Below are 27971 nucleotides of genomic sequence, written 5' to 3'. Positions count from 1 at the left end.
TTTGTTCTATGACTACATTTATATGACTATACACTTGAGAATTTCCCATAGCAAACTATGGAAAATTCACATAGCTTGCTATATGTAACAAAATTTAATAATTGTTTAACAATTATTCCATATACAAATCGCTTGAAAAGAAATCTAGGAAGTACTGTGCACTTTCTGAATTCAGCCATATCCAAGACAAGAAATTATATTCGATATAACCCAAAACGACTCCGAGGAGCATATCCCCACGTGATGCCGACCTAATAGCACTCGTGAAATACATACGGCTATGCACCAAGCTAAGATGATAACTGTAAACGGTAACCAAAGAGCGCATTCGTGTGTAAAAATATATCCTAAAAATATGGCTCGAGACGTGTGTCCGGATGGACAGGATAACTTGTCAATTGAAACAGTCATAAACATGTCCATTGTGTTACTTGTAGGTCTCTTTCTTCGAATACTAGCTTTCAGTATTGCTACGAGCATGATATCCAGCACCAGACCTGTCATAAAAGTCAAAGATGATTATCAACAATGACAACAACATAATGTTTTCACTATTGATACAAAACTTACCTAGGAATAAATTCAGGAAAAAGCTTTTTGTTTCGGGATTGGACGACAACCAGATGCACACCAAACATCCTCCCAACCATGGCACTCCGTGACATGATATTTCTAGCCATTTCATATAGGGACGAAGTTGACCCAATGGAGAAGTTGGAGTAGCAGATAAACTCAAACTATTACTTAATTCTACATCAATTTTCTTCAATATTTGTAATAAAGGATGAAGTGAATCTTTGGATTTTTGATTTTTATCCTGCATCCTGAAAAAAATTATATATAGAAATTGAATATAATATATATATATATATAAATATAATACTAAGATTTTTTAGGAATGTATATATGAATGCATATATGTATGATATATTATATTCCTAAAAATCTTTACATTTAATTTTTCTATAACTTTATGTTATTTTAAATAATACAGAAACTATTCAACAATTTTTTTGAAGTACTGAACTATATAAGTGAGGTTTAAACTGTACAATTCATATTCGACCAACTCGGTGCGCCAATAACTATAAACAAAGTTCAGAAAGTTCAATTAGGTTGTATATTCTGATCTAGTTTGTCGAGAAGGCACCTTGTGATGTTTATGCTGTATAGAAGACTAGTAGCAATCTTTTGTTGGCTTCTAGGTGACTTAACATCCCTGGACAAACTTGCTATTAATCTGAAGTTCCACAGCAAACTTGAAGTGAACTTGACAAGTAACCTGAAGTTCCTGGACGAACTCTATGTAGACCTGAAGCTCTGAAGCAAACTTAAATTTCCCGCTTTGACATTAACCTTTTACAGTCGTCGACAGCAGACCAATCAACCAATCAGTGATTTATGCTGGTCGTAGCTTTAATGGAGGTCTGCTGGTGGTGTGATGATCTGCCAACCAATAAGCGGTTACGCATTCAAAATCCAATGGTTGCTTCCTCGACCGTCTTTTTGCAACGGCAACCGTTATCAGTTTAGAAAAAGGTGGGAATCGTGTTCTTACACGATCCACCCCAACAATATAAATATTTCAAATCACTATAATAATAAATAATATGGACATAATAATTTATAGCAGGTCTGACCAACTTATAATGGGGTGTGATCAACTTTCAGGAGTCAAAAGCATTAATGATCTACTCCATGTTTGTTTCAAAAAATTTCATAATCCATCATAATAAAAATATTTTGCAAAACATAGTTGTATTTACATATTGTACAATAATTAATGTTCCACTTTACCTCTTTTTGGTAAAGACACTAAGGTATAAATTAAAAGAAATCATTTATTCTTCACAACAAAAAATTGTATTTCTTTTTGTCACACAAATAAATTTTGCTTCTCTTCTATGCACTCATTTTGCATTGAACTGAATTGTTTATGGTACAATAACAACATATCTGGCTAGCAATAACAATCAAACTAAGGACACTTCCTATTCATCTCACGTAGAGCTCGGCATTACACACTTATAAAGAATAGTTTAAAGATTTCTCTGTGAAAATATGGTTTTAATGTTCATATTAAAATTACATTTTTTGCATTTTAACAAGCCATATTATCTGTGGTTGACAAAAAATGTGCCTACGATCGATCAACCAGTCGATTACAATCGACTTGTTGGTCATGCCTTATTCATAGCATGCTGATAAATGTTTGTTTCTTATAGTGTGGTCCACTAGTCAGTACCTATTTACAGAGAATCTTAAAAATTAGAATGCAATTTATTGTTTTTTCTCTGTGCTGAAGTTGATGATTTTAAAACAGCTGACATAAATTGTCACATGTATATGACAACATTTCATATTCAAGATAAATCTTGAGCAAAAATTATGAAAATTATCAATCACAGTGAAGTGTTTAAGAAAGACTACTATTACTTCTGTAATAAAAACTGACTCTTTACTAATGTAAACAGCAGATGCAGCCTTCATATTGAAAGAAAATGTTTACTTCTACTGCATGTTGATATATTGTAATTTGTTTAGTTGCACATTATACTGTGAAGGATATTATTAGATAAAAAATATTTAACTTTTTGTTATGCCAGGTTCCACCACCAGGGTGCGTTATGTACTTACAACACTAGCAACACTGCCACGTGTTTTTATTCTTGTTCCCGTATTCATGCTGTACAGACTATAAAATAAAACCTCTCTTTGTCTTCCAATTTGGAGTGCCTTTTATCAGATTATGGGCCCAGGCCATGTCAGGACAAGTCAATTTTAATCGAAGAATTAAGTATCTGAATTTCGTTAATCAAGTCATCTTACTAAAAATAGAATTTGTGAGTAATACCTTTACTATTGCTAAACTGAAGGGTGCTAAAAACTGGAACTTATGGAAGTTTAGAGTAGAAGTTCACATGCAGTTCAAAGGATGAATAGACGTGTTGCGTGAAACACCGACAGACAAAGAAAGATTGAGACTAGACAAAAAGGTGCAAGATGTAATCATATCACATAATTACACTTGCATGTAGTGGCATTACCAACGGTAAATTTAAAGTTTAACTGAGTTCACAAGCACTTTCAATAGCATAAAGTTGCCATCGTCAGGTGAATGTTGAATACAATGGTTTTCAAATTTTGAGCTGTCGAACAACTTATGAAATTATATGAAGCACATGGATGGAATACAAATATAAATTTGAAATAGAATAATAATTTGAAAATTTTTTTGAATAGCAATATGAGTGACATAATATCTCCAAATATGGGTAGAGAGCAATAATGATGTTCTAGAGATGTGGATTAGATTGCTTGAATAAAGTTGTCCATATTTGTGGGATTTCAAGAGTTGTTGTGTTGCACGGTGTTAATGCCGATATGTAGAGGTTTTCCCAAATAAATAATATAAATAATTCTTTCCGATTGTTGCACCATTTGAGTAACTTTGTTTGGGCCCAGAGTGGCTGATAATCTTGATCAAGCACTTTTTTGCCAATTCTGTTGACGGTCTACTGTTTCTGATGTCCTCCTGATGTTCTAGGACAGTGGTTCTTAACCTTGCTGGAGGTACCGAACCCCATCAGTTTCATATGAGCATTCACCGAACCCCTTTTAATTGGAAAAATAAAATATAATTTTTCAAATTCAAAACATAGGTATATATTTTATTGGTCCACAAAATAAACAAAACCATTATAGAACAAAACATTACGAACAAAGAACAAAACATTAAGAACAAAGAACAAAACATTAAGAACAAAGAATAAAACATTAAGAACAAAGAACAAAATTTAAAATCAGTGTGACTGCTGCTGTTGCCTTTTAGACACCAGTTCGGAAATGCGAGGCTTTACCTTGGAAAGTGCCACTCGCATGTCATTTTCGCAACTAAGTCTGTTCCTTTTCTTCGTTTTAATGTCCAGCATCCTCGAAAAGGATTGCTCACAAAGATATGTTGTCACAAACGGTATCAAAATCTCCAGAGCTTTCTTCGCAATAGCAGAGTACGTTACTATTTGGTGGCACCAAAACGATGAGAGCGTTGTTGTTTTGAAGAGTTGCTGTTGAACCTGGCTCTGCTGAATTTCAATGATTTCATCCAGGTATGTATCATTGACATCTGTTTTCTCAACATCAAACGTAAACGGCTGCCTCACCCATGCTGGATATAACTCTCTTGAAGAAAAGTACCCTTCAAGAGACTTTGCAAGCTCGTCTAAGTGCATGGAAATTGCGTGCTTCAGTTCCCCCGATACAGAAATATCTCCGATTCCAGGCACATCATAAATCTTATTTACACATTCGTCTAGCAGGGTAAAGTTTGCAAAGTTACCGTTTTCTATTCGTCGTTTCCACAACGGTAGCTTTTTTTGAAACGCCTTCAGGGCTTCTTCTGCTTCGATGATGTTGACACCACCGCCCTGCATCTGTTGATTCAGATGATTGAGAGCTGCGAAGATATCAGCCATGTACGCAAGCATGAGAATAAATTCAGAATTTTTGAAGCAATCTGCATGACCATGTTGGTGCTCTTGCAAAAACAGGGCTAATTCCTCACGTAGGGCAAAAACACGATTCAGAACCTGTCCCCGGGATAACCACCAAACGTTTGAATGGTACAGAAGTACCTCAAATTCAGACCCCATTTCTTTACACAACTCCTTGAAGATGCAGTGCCTCAGAGCACTATTTCGCACATAGTTCACGCATTCCACTACAATTTTTAAGACTTCTGCCAGTTTTGGAGGCATGGTTTTTGTTGCCAACGCATGCCTGTATAGAATACAATGTGTAACAACGATGTGTGGTGCATCGGCTTTCACTAGTGCACCAAAACCAGACTTTCTTCCCAGCATGGCTGGAGCTCCGTCCGAACAAACTGCAGAAACCATATCCCACGAAAGATTATTTTCTTTGAAGAAGTCATCCACAAGTTTCTTTACATCGGCTGCCTTAGTTGTTGTTGTAAGAGGCTTACATAATAAAAAATCTTCCTTTATAACGTCGTCTTTCACACAGCGCACAAATACTGCAAGCTGACTTAGACTGGAAACGTCTGTAGTTTCATCGAGTTGAAGGCTGAATTTTGCCGGGCTTGAAATCAGATCTGCAACTACTTGGGCCAAGATATCTTTGCTCATGTCGTCTATTCTGTCACTGATGGTGTCATTTGAAAGAGGAATTTGGGATAACTTAACTTCAGCCGCTTTTCCCAGCATGATATTCGCCATCTTCAACACGGCTGGTTTTATGAGTTTTTCACCAATATTGTGTGGTTTGCCCTGCTTTGCAATAAGGTAAGCGACTTCGTACAATGCTGTAAGGATCGGTTTATCGATGGATACAAAGCCGAGGACAGGCAGACTACCCTTTTCATCAAATCTGGCCCTCTTCACCTTGAATTCAGCGAGTGTTGTATTTTTGTAATTTCCATGCAGATTAAAGAAGTGTTCTCTTAGTTTTGCTGGTGCTAGACTAGAATTGCTCAACTTGGCATTGCAAATCATGCAACAAGGACGCTGACTCCCATCACGTTCCGTTATACATGTGAATCCATATTGTACATATTCGTCCGACCACTTTCTTTTTTTGCTCGACATAGTACGAAGGGATTAAAATATTAAAAAAGAAATCACACGACGTACAATCACGACAGTCACAATTTGAATACTGGGCGCACCAAATTTCCTGCAGCATAGAAAGGCCAAGCGATGTTGCGTGATCACCCGCAGCCAATGATAGCCGAGTGGGGCGTGTCATCACGAACGTATGAGTCGGGTGTGTGCTTGACTGTCTTGCAGGTCGTTTATACGTGTATTCGATTGGGACCTCTTCACTTCATTTCAGTTAGAGAATAGTAGAAGTTAGAGAGTAAGAGAAGTTAGTTTCCCAATAGAACACACATTATGTAGCATTAGTTTTCGAAACCAATACGGTTTCTACGTCACGATGACGTCAGGTGGTTGACCTCCACCGAACCCCTGAGACTGACTCGCCGAACCCCAGGGGTTCGTCGAACCCAGGTTAAGAACCACTGTTCTAAGATGTGAGAAAGTAACATTCTGGCCATGGCCCCCTATGTAGCTAGTCTCTTCTCCTGACAGATCATGTTTTAGTGGAATTTGATAGACCCTAGATTTTTCATTCAGTTTAAAAATCTCTCTGTTGTTGCATAATATTCTTCTTAGTGTTGATTGTGTGGTTAATGGTAAAATAAAACCATTTGTTCTAAAAAGATGTACTATTTTTAGTGAGACGGGGCCTAAAAATAGTATTGGAGGATGTGCTATTTTTAGATCCTCCTTGCTACTGAGAAAAGATTGTGGAAATATCTTATTTTTAACACAATTTCAGAGAAAATGGAATTTAGATCTGAAATATCCAGCTTTTTGCATAGCTCTGCTAATGAGTTACAATTCTTCTTTAACTAGTGCTTGGTTGGAAGGGAGAAGGTAAGCCCTCTGCATGAGTGAAGTTATGGCAGAGCAGAGTTCACGTAGTTTAAAGGTTGGAAGGATGTTGCAGGGATAGTTTGTGGTGTGTTGTTGTTTCTATGATGTACAGAAAATAGTAGCTTAAGAGATGTATGGATTTCTAGATCTAAGAAAGAGATTCTGGCATTTTGTTCCTCCTCTACTATGAAGTTGATAGAAGGATAAACCTTCTATCAACTTCACACGTGCCTTCCCACGAGTAGTATGTTATCAACATAACATAAATACATAATTGGGTATTGGATAGTTAAGGGGCATTGAAAATCCAATGTTCCATGTTCCGCATAATGAGCTCTCAATATACATGATAGTGGGAGACCATTGGTACTCCCAATGGGCACCCCATTATCTTGACTTCACTACTGTTTGGATGTCAATGGTTAAATTCGAACACATCACGTGAAAGAATACACAAACAAACTGGACATCCAGAACTTATCATCATTCGGCTTAGTTCAAATTTTCGTATTAAAGTTTGATCCAGCTGATTTACCTGAAGGGGTTAGGAAAACGTTTGTTTTGAATGATTAAACTTTGTACGCACCAGTTAAAGGTTCAAGTAGGTCATATTTTGTTACATAGGCATTATTGTTAAAAAACTGTGGTTTACTCAACATTGTTTAACTTGTCACCACTGGATAAATCAACATACTTTTTCTGTCCCGCACTCATTTAGACAACTGATAAGTCGACTTTCCTCCTGAAAAAAATACGTTCACACTTCACAGTAAGCTGTGTAGTGTGAACTTATTAATTTTATGTAACATGTATACATTAATATATTTATTAATGTATACATGTTAATAAAAATACCTTAATATTTTATGTATTTTTATAAAATAACAACAGATAAACAAAAAGAAAATATGCAACATTACAGCAAAATCAGATTTTGCATTTTCTCATCTTTCATTCATGCGTTATTTGCAGCAATTCACATTTCTGTTAGAAATGAGTAACAACCTTACTCTGAAGGAAAAATACGAACTTGTATCTGAATTTGAATGTAATAAACCAGGGGTGGGCAAGCAAGAGTTCAGTGGGAGCCGAAATATAGGTTTTGCAAAATCCATGGGAGCCGCAGTTCTGTACTGTCGTGGCAGATAGTATGGTAAGTCAATTTTATTATGTAATATAAATATAATATAAAACAAATATTGAATTTTTTTAATAAACATATTTTCACAAAATTATAAAAATAATAATAAAAAACAGAAATTAACACTTTCAGCAAGAGCCGCATGTGGCTCTCGGAGTCGCATTTGCCCATGCCTGTAATAAACCTTCGCAAGCTGAATTTGCAAAACAAGAAAACTTTCCAAGAACAACATTGGTGGAAATTCTGAAAAAAAAAAAAAGAAAATTAAGAAACTTTTTCTTGGGTCTTTGTTGAGACTGACTCAAAAATGCCATACAAAGATGTCGAAGAGCATCTTCGACATATTTGTATGAGCAGAGAGATACATCTTTGTATGGTCGGAGAGATACATTGCATATACTGTATAAAATATTACTGTATTTTCCTAATTGTAGTTTTGTTATTTTTTTCAACTTCGTTTTAGTCATCATATCAGATAACTTGACACATTTCCACTTCCCCTTGGGGTGTTGACTTATGCGGACTCGACTGTATTTAGTGTATTTGTCCTCTCATACTTTTGGCATTTGGCCCAGAAAGTTTTTTCTTCTTACTGTTGTGGCAATATGCCATATTAATGTATATATTAGATATAAGTTTAGTTTAAGTTTTCTTTCGTCTTTGTTCTTCCTTTTATTTTCTCAAATTTTCTATTAACATTCCTTCCTGTGGGTGGGGTAACCCTTTCCACAACCACATTAACAATGGGAAGTGAAGGCCCTGAGGCTACTAGAATGATAAGATATAATGTGATTTATCCCATTTCTGCAATAACAATTACACAAAGATTATAAGAAGGTTCATTCTTAGGTTGGACTCTCGGTGAAGGTAGACGGTGCGAAAGTTATGCTCCTGCTCGTCGTCTAGAAGGGCAAAGGGCGACGAAAGTAGCCTACAGAAAGAGAAAGAACACCGCTAACGTAAAGAGAGACAACGTCCCTTGTATAAGGAGAATCTTCAAAGAGATCTGAAAAAGATCATTGAGAAACGATTTAGTGTGGTTCCTCACCAGAAGAACGTCAATATCAAACAGAGAACACGGGTATTCTTTATAACCTCCTCTATCATACTAAAACTTCTTGCTATTCTTCCTTTCCTTTTTAGTTTATAATTTAGTGTAAGTTAGTTGTAAGATTACAAGTCCGTCTTTTCTTATTTGTCGCAAGCACATTCCTTTGATCTGTATTCGCTCGATTCCACGCCCCAGTTTTGGATATTGTATAACATTAAGAGTTGGAATCTGAAAGAATCCTGTATATTGCTAATCACGTAAAAAAAAAAAAATAATTGTTGTTATTTTTTTTCTTTGTGTACTGCCTCTCGTGGACTATTGTACACTCGTGTGACTATCACAAAAGTAAACTTATAATAAAGTTTTATTTATCAGGAAAAATAAGAGTAACTACTGAAGACTATTTGGGGAATTCATTAGCCTATGAATGATTGCAACTTCACATATAAAATGCAGGGCAAGTTTCTGAGCTTCCATTTTTTCGGACAAAGTTGTATGTTACATGCTATAAAATATTAGTAATAGTATATTAAAAAGTGGGATTCTATTTTTGTACAGAATTGGTTTGGAGAAGAGATTTTAATTGTTAGAATTTACATTTTTGCGATTTATCCCATTTTTGCAATAACAATTACACAGAGATTATTCAATTCGATTTATATAAGGATTATGTTCCATTAATAGCCAATTGACCAAAGCAGTATATGAATTAACCTGTGCCTTTTGATTTTAAAATTTAAGTACAAGTTGAAATTTCAGAAATTTTCACTAGTTGTTTGATCTGGAAGTGTTGTGTTACACCTCTCAACATCCAGCCACTCTATTTTGGGTCTAGCACAACCTGTTACAGATATGAAAACAGGCTCTACAGACAGACAAACTTAAGGAAAAAGAAATTATGATTTATTAATAAAAATTACAAGATATTCTTTAAATTCATTCTCAATTATCAAAAATTCACTGAATATTCATTTCAAAATAAAATGCTGAACTCAATTAATTATCATATTACTAATAAAACATCATATTAATATAAATATGTCAAATGTAGATGAATATAGTAACTACAGAAATCAATTTAGATATTCTTTATCTTGTATATCAGTGGTCCCCAACCCTATGCCCGCGGGCACCATGGCACCCGCCAATCGTTTTACGTGTGCCCGCCACTGTGCGACCACAATAAAAATAAAAATAAAAATATTTCGGTTTTCGATAAAATGCTATGTAAAAGTTTTTTCACTTTGAATGATTAACCATTCAAAAGTAGAAATGGCATCCAACACAGATGAAAGCACAAAGCGAAATGCAACCGATCTCTTTTTCCCCTCCGCCAAATCTGCACCAATTCAATTTCCCATACCTGAAATGAAGTAAATCGGTCCATTCTGAATACCATAAAATCAAAGTAGGGAAACGTGTAGGGCCCGTAACTTGGAGTGACCTAGAAATTTCAGCAGTCGTTAACTAAAAAAAAAAAAAAAAAAAAAAAAAGTCAACAGCCATCCGTGTGTCAGAAGTAATCTCCGCCACGATATCTCTCGCACCATCTAGAAATATTCCTGGGTGACACCACGAATATCCGCACCGGGTGTCACCCATGCTAATGTCACATTATATAAGATTTGTTTAGAAGCAACTTATTTAAATGGGGCCCCAATTTAAATTTTGTCTAGGGCCCGCTAGAGGCTTAATCCGGCGCTGTTAACTATGTCCAAATATAAATTCACCTTGAAAAAAATAAATGGTGCCCGTCGTCCAGCCGGTATTCTAGAATGTGCTCTTAGGTACAAAAAGGTTGGGGACCCCTGTTGTATATATTTTGTATAATTAAAAAATGATTATATAAAGTGTAAATTAATCACTTAGTATAGAATTGTTTAATTATTAAGTGAATTCAAATTGTTAGTATTTATTATTTTATTTATGAAAATTTTTATTTAAAATTGTTTTATTATTACCACTATTATTTTTTCATCGTTATACATTTCATATATTTTATCTATAATTTTAAAAATATTAAATTTAATAAGGTCGTTACTCTTATCAATGTTTCATTACCTAATTAGTTTATCACATTCCTTTGATATTTTGCTTTCATTAGATAATTCAACTGAACTTTACACATTCCATTACATTTCTTATGTATTAAGAGAAACTTTATTTTTGTCAAATTTTACTATTTAAAAAAATATAAAAACAAAGCAAAGTTTAAAAAATTGTGTTTTAAAGTATTTGGGACTTAAAAAGGTTAGTAGTTCAGGCATTTATTGACCTTTAAGCTCACCATCTATTGTCATTTAAAAAAACTGCTGCAAAAAATCTACTGGTTTAAGCCAGTCAGTCGGACATATGCTATATTTGTTTACTTCTTAAATATGTGAATTAGTTCCTATTGATTTGGACCAAAATATCAACACTACTCTTTATGAAACTGGTCAATCATCAAGAAATAAAGACAAATCATAGTCCAAACTTAATGTAAAGACTTGGATAACTTCAAAACCTCCAAGAAATAACATCTTACTGCCTATATTTAGCCAACAGTATGAAACAGTCTATTTGCTACTTGAGTGCTTCTTGTTCTCTTTTTAAGATCATTAGCAGTAAGCACAAAATTGCTGTAGAGAACTTATTTTAAAGAAACACTAAGTAATTGATTATACAGACTTCACTATTAAAAAAGGAAATGCATTTTGGGTTATTTGCTCCTCATCAATCCTGGTCATCCTATACATACTTGGTAAATTGAAATGATAAATTACACTATGAATTATGACTGTTTTTTACATTACACACAAAAATTCCAGAAAATAAATTATGCTCAATATATTTATTTTGGTGACTAGACTATTATAAGGGTAAAACTAATAAAATGTGACTGATAGGAAAAATGTAATTGCACATAATTTATTTTACTGAATTTTTGTAATATAAAAAGCAGTTATAATCAATAGTGTAATTTACTGTTTCAATCAACTTGTTTTTATTTACCAGGAAATGCCTTTCAGGCTATTTGAGGGACAAATAGCCCGAAAGGCATTTCCTTTTTAAATAATAAAGTCTGTCTAATGAGCAAATATTTATTGTGATATTGTCACAATGCTGGGCTGAAATTTTTAATCATATTTTTAATTTATTTAATTTAAAATATATGCTCTCCACCTAAAATTAGTAGTGGCTTGCCTCTGTACATCATACTTTTCCATTAGCAATGGAGTCATGTTGGTCATCTATCTAACTCCTTTCAGGGGAAATTTTTAAATTGAAATAACATGATTTCCAGTTTGCATTGGAAGTTTGTATATAGTTAACCAGGGTCTCCTGCCCCTAAGGTTTCCTTATCTGATCTCGTCTTTCATCTATCCATTCTCTGCATTCGAGACTAAGGAAAGACAGACAGACCTTGGGAATTTATAGGTCTGCAATTTTTTCAAATTGCAGCCCAATCAATCACCTGTTGTTCCTATGTAATAAGTTCTCTACAGCAATTCTGTGCTTGCTACTAATGGAATAGTCTAGATCAGTATTTCCCAGTCTGGGGTAGGTGTACCTTGGAGGTACCGGTACATGAAACATTTCTTCATTTTCTTTGGAGCATTCCATTTTTGAATATCAAAGCAATTTCAACAACCTGAAGCAGGTCTTAAAAGTAGATCTAATGGGAGTCATGTAAGATTAAGATGTTTGCCTGGTTTTGTGGAAAAGTGAAACATTTCCCATTGTATACAAAGAACTATGTAATGACTACCAAATAAAAAGCTGTTGATATAAAATTACAATTTAAAAAAGTTCAAACCAAGGTAATTCAAAATATTTAGATTTATGTTCATAAAAGTTGATAACTAATTTTTTCACAGACTTACAATATTTTACACATTTCTGAAGGTGTCAATTTAGTTGCTTTAATTTAAATCTTTTCTATCAACAAACTACTGGTATGTCTATGTTATTAAAATAAATAGATTAATACTTTAAATGGCAAATTAATAATTAAAAATCAAGTTACAACAGTTAAAGAATACGGTACTCCTCATTTTACGACCGAGTTCCGTTCCGACGACTAAGTCGTTAAGCGAATTGGTTGATAAGCAAGGAGCTTGCGCTGGGAATATAGGATCATTGTAAAATTATCCAAATTATGCAACAAACTTCAAATTTATTCATAAAAAGACTATTATAGTACACGCAAGCCTATTATAGTGCACTTAGTGCGCATGTCACCATTCGCCACTGACCGACACTCAAGCTGAGAAAGGGGATTTTCCAAATTGCAGGTCAAAACTCTATTGGTAGTAAGTGCGAGTGGTCGTTAAGCAGATAGGTAGTAAAGTGAGGAGTACCTGTACTGTCAAATGGTTTTTAACTATTTTCAATTTATAGATGTTTTAGTGATACTGTACTATACATGAAATTTTCCATTTTTATGAAAGGGTACATGGACTAGAAAATGTTGCAACTGCTGGTCTAGATTTTGTAACATTTTTTTTAAATACTTTGTAAAATATTAACCAGCCTATAAATTCATATTACTAAAGGCGCACAACCTATTACTCATAAATACACATGCTCTGGCTGTATCTTTTTTTAAATTTTTTAAAATATCAAACATTCTTTATATATTGATGCTCACTCACATTTTAATTACTCATAGATATAGAGATGCAAAAAGATGTAAAAAAGTCACTTAAAAAAATTTCTTAAAGTAAAATAAAAGAGTAATTGATACTCCATATATCATGCACAAGGAAAGTATTGTGAAAACTGGTAAACAATAGAGATAAAAAACCATTATTTATTATTTATTAAATATTTAATTAATATAATATAAATATTTATATTAATTAAAATCAATATCGAAACAAATTTGTTAATTACACAATATAGTTATCATAAATTGTATTTTTTAATATATAAATAGTTAGCTCTATCCACTAATAACAACCTTCTAATACTTTTCCAACAGAAGTTTAATACACAGACGAATGTTTCCAGCCCAATATACAGGCCCATATCAGGACCTCGTGTTCTAATGTGGCTGTCAAGCCATATTGTGTTTTTTTTTGGTGTTTCTTTTATAGTTTGTAAGTTATAAATACATATACATATATATATATATATATATATATATATTTTTTCTTTCTTTCTTCTTCCTTCATTTCTACTTTCTTGTTTTCGTTCCTTTGTCTCAACAATTCTTATATCAACCGTTATCGCTGGAGGGGGAGGATTACCCCTTCTAAGAACCAAGGGATAAACAAAGAAGAGGGTATTAGGACTTCCACAAATTTGGGGAGTGAGAACAAAAGAAAAGAGGACTAAGTGAGGACTAAGTGGTAAAAGAACGGACATTTTTTGGCTAGACCTCGAGAGGAACAGAGGTGCAAGGCAGCGTTCGAGACTCGAAAGAGAGAGAAAGAAAGGAGGCTGCAGGATCGTCGAGGCCAGAGAAAAATAGGCACGAGGACCAGGAGCACCGAGAAAATAGGAGAACATCGAGGACGAACAGCCGAATAAGGAGGAGGGGGAAAGGCTACCATTGTGGAAGGGTACTTGCCCGAGTGTATCGATCGATTGTGAACCCGGGTACTTTCTGTCTATTTCTATATACTTTCTATCTTTCCTAAGTCTATCCGTTTCCCTATTACATTAGTTTTAAGGTAGTTATAAGTTTAGTTTTTAAGTTGGTTGTATAGGTTTTATGTTACGCGCGTGTATTATTGCTTGTATGCGAATAAGTGGCGACCCCTTCCCCAGTGAGAATACTCAAGTTGGGATCAATTGTAAATAATAAAGAAAAGAACTGTGTCCTGAGAGAAATAAAGGAATATTTAATTGTATATATAAGTTTTTATGTTCCTATTTATAACGTTTGTTCGCGTATGTACAAATTTCTCGATACGAACAACCACACTAATTTGAAACAGAGAAGAATTCTGTAATGAATGTATCACATTTAAAAACTTTTAGACAGCCAAGGCACTTAATTTTTAAATATATAGAATTCTTAGTTTAGATTTACAAAATGTAACATTTTTACAGATAACCTATTAAAATTAATAAACTAAATATCCTAGTAATTCTCAATGAAAGTCAATATTACAATCATATCTGGCCACTATGTACATGGATCTTCTGGGAGTTATAAGAAGACTAGAAGGATGCTAATAAGGATTTGCAATCCTTAAAATTGAGCAGTTTCCTTCATTTGTTGCTTTGAAAGCCTCCAAAACTTCTAAGGTTCTAATGTAGTTAGTGTTGAAGGCATGATAAATTAGCTTTGCTTCTCCAAGATTCACTTTTACCCCTGGTTCTGGGCCATAAACAACTAAAGCAATGACTGATTTGTTTTGTGAATCTTATACCAATATTCTTTTAATTTATATACAAGTAGAGCCAATTTACACTAGTTTGTGTCTAAGCCTTTCATCTGTAACAAGAATAGTGTACACCTGATGGTCTCAATATATCAATATCATCCTTATCATTACATAATAATACATGTACTGTGGGGTTGTGGCAATAGGTGATGGTGGTAGTGCCAACATATTCAGTAATTTCTCCATAAAATGACCAGAGTCTTACGTCAAAATCCACTATTATACATCTGGTCCTAGTTTTAGTGCATTGTCTAGTGTTTCTGGTACCCAAGAGAGGTTTGTCCATCTGTATTCTGCATATATATTCAAGTTGAGCTTTGTATTAGCCTTCTCATGTGTGACTGCAATTTTTTCTCTGTCTGAGTTCCTCTAATGTGTAAAGTATCTGTAGTGTGTGAAAGCATACCTAATCAATATCCTAAAGACTGCAATCTTATAAGAGGCTGTGCATAAATTACATCTGCATTTTTCTTGAAATTTTTACTCCCACTTCCCGTTCCAGTTTGTCCAAGTTTCCATAACCCCCTCTGTCCATCAAAACTCAACGCTCCTCCAAACCTTTATCACTTTATGAATAATAAAATGCATAAACTGTATAAAATTTAATGAAATAAAACAGACATTCATTAAAGTTCAACCCCCCTTGTCTGACTTTGTCTGACTTGTCATAACCCCCTCCCTCCCTTCCAGTGTGCACATCATTTATGTAAAGCTCCTAAGTGAAGGGGTCATTAGAGCACTCCAGAATGAAGCAGGGTTGATATCCTAATTTGTAGTATGTACTAGTGACAATACTGTCACCAGTGGCACGTGCAGACTATGTAAAAGGGGAGCACAAGCCATAAAAAAAAGGGGCATTGTACATTACAGAAGGAGCTTCAAACTCTATGATTTGATGTCAATCAACACTCCCAGAAGATGGCACTAGTTGTACTGAGAGCTAAATTGGCCTTGAAAACAAGGAATGGAATTTTCATCAACATACAATGAAGTTGTTTCGGTCATATTGCTCATTAGTTTCTTTTATATTTGCAGAATAAGCAAGAAGTCACAAATTTTCTGTTGTTTGGGGCCTCCTTGGAGGGTATTAGGAAAAGGACAACCAAGATGAAAAAAAAGAGCATGTGCCCAACCATAGGCGTAGCTAGGGTGGGGCAGTGGGGGCGGCCCGCCCAGGTAGGCCTGTACCTAAAAAAAACAAAAAAAAAAAAAATCACACCAGCTAAAAATCTTACTACGATTTATTCTATAAATCTAAACTCATACGTCGCGACATCGCATATTCAATATAGCGTTCAAGTTGCTCGAGTGCGAAGATATTACAATTCAACAGTGTTTTATAAAAGAGTTAAAAAGGGTGACACCACAATATCCACACCGGGTGTCACCCATGCTAGCTATGCCACTGTGCCCAACTGCCACCCTTGATCATGATATTCAAGTCTAAAAAATATACCAGAGAATTATTGTACTGTTCAAGCTTCAAAGTAAGGCTGTATGCATTATTATTAATTTGAAATAAAAAGGTATCAATATCCAGTTTAGACCTCCATATAATAAGAATGTCATCTAAGTATCTAATTTACAGTAATATATTTTGGGAAGAACTCAGGGAACATCTCAAGAACACAAACCACAAGGTCATAAAAAAGTTCTTTATATTGGTGGAAAGTGTCATTGTTAAATTTGAGAAAAGTAGTATAACAAAAGATGTTATACTTCTTTTCAACTTCTTTCCATTTTGTAACATGCCCATCATAAGTTCAATTGAATTCACAATGGAGATTCCAGGTGATAAATAATGGCATACTAGGATCAAAAAATCCTTGAAAACTGAAGATCCAACCTGAATTTCTGGAAACATGATAGATACTTTGAAATGTTTGAATGATTAGAAAAATATGTATCAAGAATCAAAAATTTTATAATAATGCCAAATAATCTCCCAAATTTACCAGAAATAAAATTATCTGAGCTTTCTCTTAAGATATAAATTTTAAAATATCATTCAGTTTATTTTTATTATATATTAACTGGATTTAGGTATAGATAAAGAGATCTAAGATAGAGATTGATACTTAAATGCAGTTAATGTATAATAAAAATAAAGATGAATGATGTTTTTAAAAGTTGGCATTCTAAGGAACCAGATGTCCAAGTTGGATCCCCAGTTTTCAAGGAGGTTTGATCCTGATATGTCATCCTTCATCACTGGAAGCTCCATTATAAATCTGTTAAAATGGTATAAAAGGAGGTTCTGTAAATATCTACATTTCAATGTCATCTGTTACACATTTAGAAGTATGCAAGATGTTATTTTCAATAACTAAAAATATACTTTTTGGCAACAAAACAAGAAATTCTAATTTTGTATATAAAAGATGCATTTGGGTTTACAAAAACAAAATGAATAAAAAAATTAAACAAGTCTTACATGTTACTTTTTAAATTTAATTTAAAAATTCATACACAATAATAAATAAATTTTTCAATATTTTATTCTAATCCAGTCTAAAAAAAATCAAGCATTATAATATATAATGTAAATATCACAATGTTTAATGATTGAATTAAGAACCAAAAAGTTTAAGATATATTTTATTATTTTATATTATAGGAAAAATAAGTTAATATTTTTATCATATCACATCACCAAAATGCTAAATAAGAGGAAGTATATAACTGAAAAAGTAATTTCCTGTAACCAAAATAGAACAGACTTGAAAAATTTACAAGAAAATTGAACTAAAATTAAAAACAATCTATATCAAATGTAATATTTTGTAATTATTTAAATTAAATCTTAAAGATAATGAACAACAGTCTTAAGTACAAGAATAAAATGACTAGTTTCTTCAATAAGTAGAATATTTTATCAATATTTCAACATAATCAGATATGCAACATAAAATAAGGATGTTTAATCAACTGAGACAAACTATCTTTAAAAAAATTCTCAAGACCTTCGAGTTTCCAATAAAATCAATTTAAATAAAAAATATCTCACAAAGAATTTTCCTTAACAACCAGGAAAACTTAAATGATATCAAATCAAATCAATAGAAAACTTCAAAAATTGTAACAAGCATAAATAGCAAGCAAACTTATGGGAGATATAGAAACTACATCCTTAATTAAAATTTTATATGACCACCATGGGGTCTTTAGTGCAACTTTATATAGTTTGGCACAGAACTGTCAAAACAGATTTTTTCCAGATTCTTTGGTCACTTTCTCAGCAATTTTTGTCCAGGTATTCTTGAACTTGCACAGAGTATCGCATTTCTTATTCAATTTCTTGTATTCAGCCTTGCATAATTCCCAGAAATACTTTATTGGTCAATATTGCTGTAAATTTGGAGAATTCTCATAATTGATCAACTCTTCTTAGCTTTCACAAACTTAATTCTGAGTTCCTTCATATGCTTAAGAACTGTTTGCTTGAAGTGTACTGTAGCTCTCTATCAAACCAAAACAATATTGGACAATTGCCTTTCTCATAAAATGGCATAAGACACTTGCTAATGCTCTCTTCATTGGTATATATCATCATTGGTAGTACCAACTGTCATAAATGATTTTGACACATCTTATTGTGAGGACCGAATTGAGCCAGTCCGATTTTAAATTTTCATTATTTCAAATCCCCTTGGGAGATAACGATCGAGATCCACGATAACGATCAAGCTTCGAAGGATGTACAGTCTTCCGCCGTCAAACCCGCTTCCCTCCTTCTCCGGATCCCACCTGAGTCATGGAACTCAAGTCACCACCCTCCATCGCGATTGGTGATCGTTACGGAAGGGACCGGGAGTATATAAAGGGGGAAGATATCTAAGAAGGGGCGCTGAGGTCGGAGGACGGGGGAACGACCCGTTGACCTGAGTCCTGTACGAAGGCTATTCCAAGACGCTGGAGCCTCCGCCCACAAGCCGATCCTGCCGCCCACCTGCCGCACCGCCAGGAAAGACGCCCGAAGAACCTTCAGCCGAGCCGAAGAACTTTCTCAGTCGTAGTCGATAACCAAGACGTATGAATCCCCTATTGTGAGCTCTCTCTCTCTCCCGCGATTAGGGACGGAATGTGTCGCTTCGATGTAATCGATTCTATATTCTAATAAATCTTATCTGTGTTGTCCTGCTACTACAGATATTGCCTTTTTCTTATCAACGACCCCACACTTCCTCCACTCAACCTGACAATTAACTAAACAATCCCGACAAGTCGGGATAGTACGATAAATTTAGCCATCCTTGACAGTGGGGTGGGTCTTGCCGACCTGTGCGCCGCCAAAAAGGGGTCACAACTCCGTCCTACCCCCGGCGTTCCCACATTATCTTCAGCAATGGCTTGCGAAACCATAAATTTTAGAGTGAATTTCTCCTTCTGGATGACCATTTGTTTGGGCTTCAATTCAACTCCTAGAACATGACAAAAATATTCTCTACCAGGAATTTGAAGAGAATTCCTGAAGATGTAGGTCTCATCATCCATAATAAAATTTTTACCACCACTTGGCACGTGCCTACAATAAAGTGTTCTTTGCTGCATTAGTAACTCATTCAGTTTGATTTTCTGCTCTTTTTTTCCAATGTTATTAACGTCCAAACACTTAACAAATTTTACACCTCACAATAAATTATCACAGAAAATTATAAATTATGACTGACAATATTTTAAATTTATTATGTATAACTATATAACTGTTTTCATATGTATGTTCTTAAAACATATCTCCTTGTATAGGATTGTCTATAAGCACTTTCCATGCATTGGAAATCATTTCAGCATCCTTATGGTTTATAAATTTTCCATGCCTCCAGTGTTCTCAGCTTATCCGAGTTTAGTATATTTTAATTAATCTGTCCTCTTCCCACAGTACCAACACCTCGAGTTCCATCACATACTGTACTAGAGTGGTAATTGTCATGTTTATGTTCGGCCAATCTTTGTATCCAGGCCCTGTTGCTAGGTCCTATATATACTAGGCCAGGGATGGCGAACCTATGGCATGTAATGTATCATATGATTTCTGTCTTTTTCAATCATCCTTTCTGTTTATCACCTGATCATCGTTTTTTCAATCAGATTTTTTATATTTATTCAAACTAAAGCGTTTTCATTTAATTTCTTTAAATATCATTAATCAAAGTCTAAGACATTGGCATGCATTAACATCTTTAAAGCTAAGTAAGCTTACAATATGGTATGCGGACTCAAAAAGGTTTGCCATCCCTGTACTAGGCTAGTATTAAATCTGCCAACAGTAGTACAGAGTAGACTCCCAGTGATCTGTTAACATCATAACAAATAACAGGCGACTTGTAGTATTTCCATCCTAGCCTGATTACTATATACAAACAAATAGTGCATTATACCAAGAGTTAAGTTGCTTTCAAATGTAACTTTACAATTTTCAGACTCCTCACAAATACAAAAGGTAATTACAATGTTAACAAATCACCAGGATTCTACTCTGTACTACTGTACGATGGCAGACTTAACAATAGCCTAGTATATATAGGATCTAGCAACAGGGCCTAGATGCAAAGATTGGTCAAACATAAACACAACTACTGCTCTAGTACAGTATGTGATTGAACTCGAGATGTTGGTACTATGGGAAGAGGACAGATTAATTAAAATATACTAAACTCGGATAAGCTGAGAACATTGGAGGCATGGAAAATTTATAAACTATAAGGATGCTAAATGATTTCCAATGCATGAAAAATGCTTGTAGACAATCCTATACAAGGAGATATGTTTTAAGAACATGCATATGAAAACAGTTATATAGTTTGATAATATTTTAAATTTATTATGTACCAGTACCAGTCATAATTTATACTTTTCTGTGATAATTTATTGTGAGGTGTAAAATTTGTTAAGTGTTTGGATGTTAATGATATAATTGAAAAAAAACAGACAGTTAGTTAATTTAAATAGAGCTTGTTCCAGAACGTTTTTCTTTCAAAAACTGTTCCAAATTGAAAAGTTTGGCTAAAAGATCTTTGATAAAAGGCCCTAAAAGAAGCAAAAACATTTGCTTCACATATGTATCAGATTTGCTGGAAACATGCAAAAAAATCAGTCTAGTATCAATTTATATGGGAGTTCCAGCTAAAAAAAATTAGTTTTCATGTTTCATCTTTTATATTTTAATCAAGAATATTTGTTATTATGTATAATTTTATCAGCTTTTAAAATAATTTCTCCTTATTTTAGTTTTATTTATATCAGTATGTTTCATAATATGTCTTCAGGAAGTTTAAGTGTATTATCATCAAATTGCACTTATTAATTTCCTAATAAATTCTTCAGCAAAATAACAATCACCAAAAGTTGCAAGCTCAAGTTATGGTGATAAGTTGATTTAATCACTAATATTAACATTAAAATATTTTCTTAGAATAGTTCCAATTTAATTAATTATATAATTTTTAAATTTGAATTAAAAGCTAGCATCACCACCTCTATCAATCATATTAATAATCAATAGATTTGAAATGATTTAATCTATTTTGATGTCTGAATAACCTTTGGCTAAATTTGAAATCTAACTATCACTGCATGAATGTATTATCATTAATTTAATCAATTCTAACCTGGAGATTTTACTATATCTGAATGGCATGTCAGATGATGGCTACACAAATTTGCTATAAACTTTTATATTATATAAAAACTAATTTCATTACAACTTATTATTTAAAGCAACTTTTTATCTTATTTAAATTTTCAAAATTTTAAATCACAGTTCAGATTATAAAATTATGCTTTCTTAGAGTGAATTTTTTTGATTTAATAGCGAGGTTGAGGCCGAAGTTTTAAACACGAAAACGTGTACGTCAGACGTTCGGGCGCTGCTTACAGGAAAGCGGCGCCGAACGTCCAAAGTACACGTTTTCGTGTTTAAAACTTCGGCCTCAACCTCGCTAATCTTTACCGGTCATCATCTTTTTACTTTTTCAAATTTGTTTAAGTTCTTTTCATAAACAACCTTGTTCTTTTCAAGTAATTTTCCTCGATTTGAGTTTCGGTTGATCGAAAGAAGTAGAACGACGGTATTAAAAGTTTTTAAATTTCAAGAAAACATTTTTATCTTTAATTTTACTTATGTTTTTAAAGGGGGTTTTCATACATATATCTTTAAGAGTGTAAATTATTTCAGAAAACAAAAATATTAAATTCTAAACATCCTAAAAACATTCCAGCAAGGCTTAAAAATATTTAGGTATTAAATATGTATAAAGTTTATTTCAATAAAATATAATTTTCTTATAATCTATCTTATAATTCAACTATTGCTATATTACAGCATTAATAATGATGATAGTGATATAATAAAGAATATATCTGTAACATAATATTGATTAAAAAATCACATATCAATCTCTTTTCACTGATCTACATTTTAATAATAAACTGTAACTATTCTTTTGCTGATTTTGGCACTTTGCCAATTATTCAATAAAAATATTTTAAGAATGAATTATATACTTTTTTCACATTTAACAGATTTAAAATCTAATTATAAGCTCTTTGCCTCCAATGAATTACTTAATTATCTCAAACTTCTAATCAATTGAGATATAGGAGACTTATCAAACTGTATTGGAGCAACAAAAACATTTAGATTACATCATTGGCAGCATTTGAAAAAACTGTAGACATATAAATTTCCACTATCAACCATCTGCCTCTCTGTCCTTTCTTAAGAATAGTGTTAGATAGACGAAAGTCGAGACCAGATATGGAAAGCTTACGGACAAGAGGCCCCGATTAACTACATACAAACTTCCAGTATAGACTGAAAGTCAGATGATTTTGATTCAAAAATTTTCCCCAGAATGGAGTTACACAGATGACCAGTATGACTCTGTTGTTGTTGTTGGGAGAAGTATGATGTACAGAGACAAGACAGTAATAATTTGAGATCAAGAGGATATATTTTAAATTAAATAAATTTAAAATATGATTAACAATTGCAGCCCAGCATTGCGTTGATGTCACAATAATTTTTGTTCATTAAAAGACTAATTTTATTCATGGAATATGTTTCAATCATAGATAGATCCTCTTCAGCCACTTTTATATTGATACCTACAATATTGCAAATCTATATTTAACCTTCAACTTTAGACTTAATATATAAAAGTACAAAACAAAAACTAACCTGTATTATTTTAACTTAATTACTAAAGTTTACATGGGTATATACTACTAACTGTCCATATAGTCATCTGGTTATAAATTTTTCATGTAATTAACCAACAGTTCACACAGACAATTCCTCATAAAACACTGTATTATGCATTCTACAAATAAAATTTGTCTTTTACTAATGTAATTTGAATTATTTTGCTGCTCCAATAGTTTGATAAGTCTTCTATATCTCTACCTATTGAAATTTCAGATTTGAAATCCTTTGAGAATATTAATTTCATAATTATTTACAATTTTGTTCTAATAACAATAATTTTAGTTTTATTTTGAAAATAGATACATCACTAAAATTTTAAATAATATATTCAATTTTCTTAATTGAAGAAAATATTTATTTAACAACTTTTGTTGTTATACAAATTATATAATTCTAAAATATATCACAATATATGCCAGAGTAAATTTTAGCAATTTTACATATTTAAGCAGAGAAGAGACAACAAAGACCAACTGTGTTAATATTTTAATCTGTTCCTATTTGTATAAAATTGTGAGAATCCAAACTTTAACAAAAAAAAGAAGCAATTTTAATCGACGTGCTCGCCATACGTGCTCAACAACTGTTGTCCTCAGCTACCCGAGAATATCTCCACTTACACTTTCCCGACGACAAAAACGACACATTCCCGCAATCTGCTGACCTCTTGGTTGGGCAATAACAGTCAGATATCGGAAGCAACGGCCGAAATAGTCAGTCGTCGCCCGTTCTTTGAGGAATCTTATCATCCCGGATTTTTGCCAATAATTAACGGTGTCAGTGCTCAATTGGAGATCTCGCCCTGAACATTGAATAACCTTGTGCCAAAAAACTTGGATAACCTTTCTCAACAGGAAGAATGTGGACATTCACGAACCCTCATGGACATTCTTTCCTCCAGGTATTTAGCAACTCACGAACCACTATAAGCTCTCTCTCGGATACTCGGATACTGCGGAATTAGATTAATGTCACCCTATTCTAACTATTACATCCCCTATTGAGATATTATCGTATTGTAATATAATGTTTTACATCCTTCCAAATAAACATTGTTTCGTTGACCTAGTCTTTGCGTGAGTCACTTCCGGTGTGTTGTCTCTCACTCCATCCCGAATCCATTTGCTCACACACACGATCGTTTGCGCGACCTACTTTCAAGTCAAACCACCGCTGCTTCCATGTCAACCGAGACACGGTGATGTCAATCCTGACGAGGCACTAAAGAGGTGCCAACACTCCGGTCACAAAATACATATGTACAGTACATTTAAACATTTCAAAACTTATAAATTATTATAAATTAAAAAAAGAGAAATGTTTCTTTTGTAAATAAACTCATAAAGCTCTATATTCTATTTACAGAAAAATCAAGTTTAAACTGTATTTGATATGTTTAGATTTTGTAAATCAGAATGTGATGACTTTGCACTTTAAATTTTTTTATAATAAACATTGGAAAAACAAATTCTATAATAAAATATTTAATAGCAATAATGTAGCAAGGTATTCTTGGAGACTAGTGTATAAACCAAGACTATGGTTTCAAAGATGAAAGCAATGTTGCAATTCTTGAGTTACTGGAGTTAGTAAAACTGGACCATTCCTAACAAAGTTAAATTGTAATGTAATTCATATATGTTAAAATTTCTTATTTCACAAATAACAACATGATTAACCTATTTTTTCCAAGTTATATTTTATATTCAAACAATACTTTAATCTTGAATAGGAAGAGAATTGGTAGAGAAAAATGTTTAGTTTCTTTTTATTTTATCCTACTACTTCATAGCATTTTGATAAAAATATAACCTAATTTTATTTTCTAACTTTTGTCTTTTCTTTAAGATTACTGAATGTTACTGAATCTTTGTAACTTCCTTAATAAATAAATTAAAACAGCCATATTGGCATAGCGTTTAGACTCAAACTTTAATAGCTTATGATTCTGGAAAGTAAAAGTTCTGATGATTCATGATGACAGTGATGAAATGCCTTGTACGTTGTATGCTTTCAACTGATGTAAAAATTATATAAATAATGCATTTATTATTTATTTCCTAAATTGATAATATAATTTAATTTAATTTTTTGAATATAAATTTCAGTCCTGTAAACAATAAAATGTAAATTTTCACATGTTTTCCCTCACATGCATTTTTTTTTTCATTTTTTCATAACTGAATAGTTTTCATGTCATTACAAATAACAATGAAAACTAACTGATTAAATAAATTGTACAATGTAAAATAAAAAATTATTCTGGCTAAACCTTTATTCATGTAGTTTGTTATTTGTAATGACATGAAAACATTGAAAAAATTTTAGTACAATTTATTTAAGTTTGTTCATGAAGGATGAAGTGATTCTCAATCGATTGTTTTCCATATTGAAACTTGCTTTATTCAGTTGAAGTATCCTTTTGTTTTTGCTAAGCACTTTTTTGACATCTGCACCATGAGAAAGAGTTAAATATATTTTTATCAGCCTGTTGAGGATTTCCCATTTTGCTGTACCTGCTTGAATCTTTATGTTGAACACTTAACCCAGTTATGGTTAATCCTCATATAGCATAGCAGCCTATGCTCCTTGACCTTTTGTTATTAGACTTCATTGTTTAAGTCACCATTACAGCTTACTTCAAGAGATTCTTTACTATCATTATCATTTGCATCAGGATGATTTTTACTAAAATCAGATGTGCTACTCTCCAGGAATCAAAATTCTGGTATTTTCTTGACATGAAACATTTTCTATTCATCTAATAGCCTACTTAGTTTATGTCCTTTTTTGCAATACACAACTGTATACATAATTGCAATTAGCAACTGCCTAAGTATGCCATCACTGCTGAACTAATATATTACTGAAAAACTATGACACATACTAAAATACTGCACAATCTATAGAATCAAGCAACAACAGACAAGTTATATGATACGTAGTACAATGGTAAAGAGCATGAAATGAGAATGATATGTTAACACTACTATAACATGTAAGATGTCTATTTCAATATTCAATCTAACTTAAATATTTGCTTCAATTTTTCATGTTTTTCACACTTTCACATCTTCTGACAGTATTGAAATTTATCCAGCTTGGAAACAAAGTGGAGATTAAAGTCAAAAATGTAATGGTAAAAATTTTTTTATCATAATTTATATTTTTAAGTTTATCTTTTGTTTTCTTGTATTTTTAAACTTGATTTATATTGTATTTCTTTATTGTTTTTTTTTTTATTTTTAAAACATTTTGTTGCTAAAACTAAGCGCTGTTCTCTCTCTCTCTGTTTTTACAATTGCAATAATACTATACTATACATTATTGTATTGATAATACTATGCATCACCAATACAATACAAACAAATGAAATAATGTAATACATACAGTAAGCAAACTGCTTCCTGTTTAACAATGTAGACAAAAGTTGATGAATAATATTTAAGATTATTCAAACTGAATATTTATATATAAAGCATTCATATCTTTCATAAGAATATTACAAAGAAAAACATTACAACATTAAAGTGTAACATTATATTTCGATAATATTTCATTAAATAATAATGCGTACAAATTACATAAGTATTAAAATTATTAATTATATTAAAAGTCTTACTTGTTTTTAATTAAAGAATTGAGGAACTTTTAATAGCATATTTTCTTGTTGTTTATTCTCATTAAATGTGAATAAATTATATATATATATAATTTATTTATATATAATTAAGTAAGTAATCCTTACTTAATTATATATATATAATTAAGTAAGGATAAATAGATAATTATTAACATTATTATATATATATATATATATATATATATATATATAATATTGTTAATAATTATCTATTTATCCTTACTTTATCATTTTTTAATGCTTATCATAATATTCTCAAAGTAAGTAGTTCTTTTATGCCAGTTCACTGGTTTTGTAACAGTGGATTTCAGATCATTTTTTAAATTTGTTTGTATTAATTTAAGTCTTTTTACCTATAAATTTTACATATATCATTGAATATATTTAAATTTATATATTTTTTTAATATTTATTTAATTAATGAGTAACAAAAATGTTTATGTAAAATTTTGCTTTTTTTTAATATAGAAAGATTATCAATTCAAATTATTGTATTTAATTTTCATATTAAATAGTTTTAATTTAGAAATTGAAGTTTATAGTAATTTATTTAATTTCAAATCATTTCACATAAAAATTGCACAACTTTATTTTAATTAACATGTGATAATTAAGATAAGATTTTATGATTTAGAAAGATTTCATTTTTACAATATCTGGTGAGATACTGTATATAATATACTGTAGTGCATATTAGAATTCCATACTTTACCATGAAGCTCGTCAACTTTTCATAAGTTAGAATCCTGTATGGAACATTTGGTAATAGCTTATATTAAACAACTATCACACATACACACACATAAATATTATCTAATGGCTACTTCTACCATTCTGTCAGCTTCATGTGTATGTCAGTATATTGACCAATTATCAATTTTGTTTTAATGTAAATATCAACTTCCTTATAGGAAAATTACCTCTAAGCTTTTCTTAAATGATAGGAAGTTTTTAAATTAAATAAAAATATTTTTAAAATATTTTACCTGAGTTCTAAAACAGAAATAACACCCGTATTATTACTCTGTCACAATCCAACTGTAATCATGTGGACGACTTTGGTAACTCTGGTGAGAAAAATATGTCACAATT

General features: G+C 32.3%; 2 protein-coding genes across 2 annotated transcripts; both read right to left on the bottom strand.

Moving 5' to 3' along the window:
• Positions 1-27971, bottom strand: LOC136978236 (polyisoprenoid diphosphate/phosphate phosphohydrolase PLPP6-like). Its single transcript, XM_067273906.1, is given in 4 exon segments — positions 1-240; positions 243-497; positions 571-824; positions 27866-27971. Coding segments are annotated over 3 exon segments (636 nt in total). The 5' UTR covers position 824; positions 27866-27971; the 3' UTR covers positions 1-112.
• LOC136978160 (protein FAM200C-like) lies at positions 3804-5606 on the bottom strand. Its single transcript, XM_067273813.1, has one exon. The coding sequence runs from the start codon at positions 5604-5606 to the stop codon at positions 3804-3806; it is 1803 nt and encodes a 600-aa protein (XP_067129914.1).

Source organism: Centruroides vittatus, unplaced genomic scaffold (genome assembly GCF_030686945.1).
Source record: "Centruroides vittatus isolate TY-2023 unplaced genomic scaffold, ASM3068694v2 contig_5, whole genome shotgun sequence".
In the NCBI taxonomy this organism is placed as follows: domain Eukaryota; kingdom Metazoa; phylum Arthropoda; class Arachnida; order Scorpiones; family Buthidae; genus Centruroides; species Centruroides vittatus.
Note: the sequence above shows the minus strand (reverse complement) of the source record. Positions and strands in the feature narration are given on the sequence as shown.